This window comes from Sander vitreus, chromosome 21 (genome assembly GCF_031162955.1).
Source record: "Sander vitreus isolate 19-12246 chromosome 21, sanVit1, whole genome shotgun sequence".
NCBI lineage: Eukaryota > Metazoa > Chordata > Actinopteri > Perciformes > Percidae > Sander > Sander vitreus.
Window position 1 is genome coordinate 14288962 of NC_135875.1, and position 6011 is coordinate 14294972.

Here is a 6011-nt window from a genome sequence, read left to right on the forward strand (position 1 = left end):
CAAAGGCAACAGCTTTCGTACTTAGTTGTAAGTGGTTGTAATAGAGCGGGATATAAAAGCAGAAAGCTTTGAACAATGAGCAACACGATACTTGTAAAACATTTCCAAACTCAGCTATCAGAAGTTGAACAGAGCACTGACCAGATTTTAAGAATCAAATTAATTTATTTCAAATACAGAACATTTTTATTTAGTTCATAATTGTGATTAAAATACAAACCTATCAAAACTTCTTTTACTCTGCGATCATAATGCACAGTTATAGTTAAAAAAAAAAGTAAGATATCACATTCCTTGTTCAATATTGCTTCATGTGCACATCAGATAGTTTTCCAGTTATACTATTCAGGATAACTTTGGATGGAAGTCAGACATAATTAATCTCCTTCATTTGAGCTGGTTTGCGTTTCATCTCCCAAACCCAGTTGTTGGAAGTGTTCTACCTCTGAAGCAGGATCAGTAGAGAGGACAGACAACTGACCAACATGGCAGCCCTCCCACACCAGTTCTGATTTGCTCGGCCATACAGCTCGATCTCTGGTACCGCTTTTTTAATGAAGCTCGAGAAGGTGGTCAGTCTGGCATACACACCTGGCTGGTTTTGGTGAGCACAGCCAAGTCCAAAACTCACCACGCCAGCCTGCACCCAGGTCCCATTTACCATCTGGCAGACAAGAGGCCCTCCTGAATCACCCTGAAAAGACAACACAAAAAAACTATTCACCCAGCTTTCATCACTGGGAGGTATCGACGTGTAGCCTAGAAATCTAGAGATGCACCCTAGCGGCAGCAAATGTAATTTGCGGCCAGGGTCAGTCTAGCAACTCTCCGTTGGCTTGCGAGCTGGAAAAACCAAACTCTGGTCAGGCCAATCACATCGTGTATAGAGATGGTGGGCGGGCTTAACATAAGGACAGCAGAGTTGCGACGGTTCCACGTGAACTCCCTGCTACTTGAAAACAAAGAAGATGGCTGCTGCTGCTGGCGAACAGTGGTCTTTCGAATCGGCTTTGGCCGCGACTCTGGAAGACTTGGAGTTAAGCTTTTCTTTAAAGTGCCCATATTATGAAAAAAAAAAAACACTTTCTGGGATTTGGGGTGTTCATCTGTATCTCTGGTGCTTCCACACGCATACAAACTTTGAAAAAAATCCATCCATGCTGTTTTGAGTGAGATACAGTTTCTGAATGTGTCCTGCCTTCAGTCTCCGAGTGAGCTGTTCAAAATCGGAACGGCTTGTGATGTCACAAGCTGAAACGAGCTGGCTAACCACAACTGTTAGCTAACGCTAGCATGCTACCTCAATCTCAAAGCACTGCTACAACACACACAAGTTCACCATAATCTACAAAAGAACTACTTACATGTGCACCCTCATTTAGAAGTCTCCCAGCTAATCCTGCCTTGTAACTGACCGAAGTTGGAGAAACAGCCTTTCTTTTACTGTCTATGGAGCTAGCTAGCTGACATGATCTACATCTGAGCTACTGCGCATGTGCAATCAAAGATAGTACAGAAGAAGAAGAAGAAGAAAAGAGGTCTCACTCTGTAGCTAAAACAGAGACCAGCTGAAAAGAGGATCTGCAGCAGTACAACAAAAATATGGTGTGTTTTGAAAATTAAACCATGTAAACCTATTCTGGTACAACCTTAAAATACAATTATGAACCTGAAAATGAGCATAATATGGGACTTTAAGAAAAGAACAAAGAACGGCAAACCAAAACAAACAAACCAAACACCTCCTGCGAAGCGTCTGCCCTCAGCATTGTCGGCAAACTTTTGTTTTTCTTTTTACTTTATTGACAAATTGTTAAGTTTCCAATTGACTGAAGATATACACAGTAAGTTATTGTTACATTATGTTGTTAATAAATGTTTTAAATTTGACAATGTAGTGTGGTACATTGCGAACAAAAGGTCAGATATTATATTGCATACAAGTCTAGTCTAAAAATGACAGCTTTAAAAAAAAAAAAAAAAAATGTAAAAAAAAAAATCGAGAATGGAATCGAATCGAGGATTTAGAGAATCATGACACCCCTAGTTATAGCCCTATCCTACTGCGTGCAGAGGGAATTTGAAGATTTGAAACCATTTATCCCGCCCCTCGGATTGAGCCCTGCCAATGGTGAGTTCCCAGACCCAACATCTTGATGTGGGTCTGGCTTATCAGGCTAATCGAAGTGCTCAAAAGGAAGGTCTTACAAACTAGACGGTGCATGAGTGCAGAAAAGTAGCAATCAAAAGTTATTTTTAATGCAGCTTCTTGTTTTGCTTGTGTATAATGTAAGTGTGTATTTGTGAATGTAAACACAGCAGCACAAACAGCTGATCCAACAGTACCTGGCAGGAGTCCATGCCGCCCTTCTGGTATCCAGCACAGATCATGTCATACAGGATGTCCACCTGCTCGGTTGGGTTTGTCTGGTACATCTCCTGACATGAACTCTGGGAAATGATTGGCACCTGCACTTCCTGCAGAGTCCCGACCCCTGCCAGAGGGACTGAGGAGAATACAGGGACAGATGGAAGATGAAGAACAAAAGGAGTGTGAGACTTCTTAATTTCTGCAACTAAACAGGTGGTCAGTAAGCTTTTTTTTTTTTGCTACCATCTACATTTGCACTGAATTAAATTATTTTAGGAGCAAATCTTTTGTCCTATGAATATTGATCTACTAAAGCTATGGAATAGAATAAATTGCCAGTCACGATTAAAAATATATTACACTGATCTTTGTGGAGGAAATGTTTCTAGGACTGAAATCAATATTATAATAATAATTAATGACAATATATTACTATGGCAAATGTATGCAATAATATACATACAATTACAAATTGATGTGTTCCACTATCATGCATTGCATCAGATAAGTGGGTGAAACACAAGCGTGATTAGAATGATTAATTTGACAAAAACATGAACTAACACAGTCTGATTATATCACGATTCCACTGAAAGTCAATAAACTTAGTTATATTATAAATATTTAAATATTATAACCCAGCTTGTTACGGACTGGTTTCCAGTTTCTGTTCCATGCAATGCTAATGAAAAACTGTAAATGACACCTAAAGGAAACAGAGAGTACCTTATTCAAAATGTATTTCTGCCAACCGTGTACTTTGATACCTGGACCTACACTTTTTCCTATTCCTTTAAATCCTTCATATTTTTTTTTATACACATGGACATATTCATTAATTTGCATGCCAGAGTCCAAGAAAAATAAAAGGGCCTTTTATGGACTTGTAAAACATTTAACTGCTGAATAAAAGTTATCTTCACACATGCTAAGATGTTGTGAAGAATTTAGCAAGCCTTACCATCATCCCGGATGTTCCCCCAGCCTGTGACATGGCACTGCATGCCACTTGGGAACAGGGTGCCAGAGGAGGGCAAGCAGATGGGACGGACATATTCTGACCAGGTTACTGAGCTGGACAGCTGCACCAACGCCACATCCTTCCCATTATGAGGCTCATTGTAACCCGATGGGATCACCACCTGGCTCACACGATGCGTTGACATGTACTGGTTGAAGCCATTTAGCTCATACCGGCCAACGTAGATGATGTAAGAGCTCACCTCGGATGGACTGAAAAAAGGTGGAGGAATACCGAATGACACCAATGAAATGGGCTTGATGTTTACCATAATCTAGAAAGAAGAAAAGGTTCTCCACATTTGCACTCACTTTATTAACACCATTTTGGTCCTTAGACAGTCATCTAGTAAAACTACATGAATCAAAGGAAAGACCAACAGTCTGCAGGATTTGGGGATAGTTCTTGTCTGTAAGACTTGGTGAGCAACTTTGCAAAAAAGTGAAAATTTGAAAGAATCACTTAGATGTTGAATATGATGGAGGTATGTTTCCTGTATGGGTAAAAGGATATTAAACACATTTTGCTTGAAAAACAATATTTCCCTGAAAGGCTTTAGCAAAACCATAGCAGCCATTGCCAATAATTCCCATAAAATGTCTCAGACGGCTTACAAAAGAGGCAAAGAGTCTGTGGGTTGATGGGCAGCTGTGAGTTCACCTGCAGATTTATAGCTGAGTGAAAACTGAGAGTTTCTTACTTGGGGAAACAATGAGCGGCCGATAGGACCCAGTCCTCTGTGATGATGGAGCCTCCACAGATATGACCAGTCTGCTCTGTCTGGAGGCCGAAGGGGGGAGAAAAACAGTGAGTCACCTCAGCATCACAAGCAAATCCCTTTCTCAGCAGGTCAGTTTGATAAACAAGACATAGACTAAACCACACAGATTACCTACAGGCAGAACAAATAGAAAGAATACTACATGGCTGAAGGTTTTTCACGGGGCCCTACCTGTATATCAACCTGCCACGGCCACTCGCCCTCTGTAGCGTCCATCCCACCCACAATCCTGTTCTCCATTATGTGTGGTCGGCCACATTCTTGCGCGTAGGAAGCCAAAATACCTAAATATAAACATAAATTACATTTAGGATTCACTCTGACCGATGCAGCTGATTCTTACACTATGACAAACAAATTCATTTGATTGAATTAGCTAGAGTGCACAAAGTATGTTTTACAGGAAACAACGTACATGGCGATAGCAGGGGACGCTTGATAGCCTACTCACCTGTTACGCACCAAAAAATAGCATGCAGCTGTAATTTCGGAGACATTTTGTGAGGTTTCGCGGCACCTTGTTCTGTTTCAGCAACTACCGCAGCAGAGCCAACAACTGTCTCTGAAGTCAGGATAAATCTTTTTCTCTATAACGTTACATCCACCTTTCTACTACTTCTTCTTTTTCTGTTGTGACGGAAACTCGAGCAGTAGCCTACAGGAAAAGGTTACTTCTCCGTGCGTTTGAGCGTCGACAAAATCCCTTAACGGCTCTTACCGAATAAGGTCTCGAGTGCAAAATCTCAATAGAGCCTCGATCACAAACAGTTGGCTACCTGTGCACTCAACAACACCCAATCAAAACTCTGGTCTCGCCCCACCTGAGCCAATGAAATGTAAGGAATGCAGACGCAGACATATCAGATTCTTCTTCTGATTTGGTCACAGGTAAACTACATTTTCCGGTTGGTTTTTTAGCTGAATAAAAGGGGTCCTTTTCACTGTTCTGTCCGAGCAAATGTGCATTTCGTATTTTATGTAGCAGTTTATACAGGTCTCAATCCCAGACATTGGTAAGTGATGCAGTTAGTCCATGTGTTTTTTGACATTAGACACTACCAGCGGCTAGAGAATATATTAGATAGCCTATATCAATATAATAATGTGATGTTAAGCACAATATTATCATTTATCTTTAACTAGCCTAGCATATTCTTATTTTCCCTACAAATTTGCAGAAGCTTTATCAGAAATTTAAAGATCAACTATGTTTTAGGTGTTAAAATGAGGATTAAAAAAATCCAGTTTAATCCAGTATTGTAATGTATCTGGTTTCTGTTTGTTTTTTTGTGTGTGTTAAGAACTGACACACTTGACTGCCAATTGCACTCAATATTTATAAGCAATTTATGGTTAAAAAACAACCACCAATGTAAACAATGTTACATGTTACATTCTTCCTAAAAGTTATTTCATATTATACATAATATGGCTATAACATTACATTAATTGCAGGTATTACAACTTCATTCTTTAGAACTTGCTTAAACTGTTTTGTTCTTTACTCAGTGTTTGTATGGGGTAATGAGTATACTCCATGTTCCTTGTTGTTCCAAAACAGGTTTAACAGGTATGTGTTCAAGGAGAAACAACTGGGTTTTAGCACACACAACATCCTGGAGCATCCATGTAGGAGTAGGCCATGAACCACCCAGGTCAAAGGTCAAACACTGTCCCAAATTGGGTGGATGTGTGTATGTAATTGATTGTATGTTTCTGCTGTTTCCAGTGCAAAAAGTATTAGAGTGTTTTATAGTTTTGGCTGGATTGTGAACATTAACATAATTCATTTGATTTAGAGTGTGCCACACATCTGGGCTGTGGTTACCCTATTTCAT

The 6011-nt window shown here is 40.0% G+C and overlaps 1 protein-coding gene across 1 annotated transcript; it reads right to left on the reverse strand.

Annotated features, from left to right (window-relative positions):
- Window positions 1-145: 145 nt before the first annotated feature.
- LOC144536054 (serine protease 27) lies at window positions 146-4926 on the reverse strand. Its single transcript, XM_078278948.1, has 6 exons — window positions 4625-4926; window positions 4345-4457; window positions 4093-4172; window positions 3333-3604; window positions 2347-2507; window positions 146-694 (listed from the first exon to the last, which is right to left on the reverse strand). Exons 1-6 carry the CDS (start codon window positions 4668-4670, stop codon window positions 440-442), a joined length of 927 nt encoding a protein of 308 aa, XP_078135074.1. The 5' UTR covers window positions 4671-4926; the 3' UTR covers window positions 146-439.
- Window positions 4927-6011: the final 1085 nt, after the last annotated feature.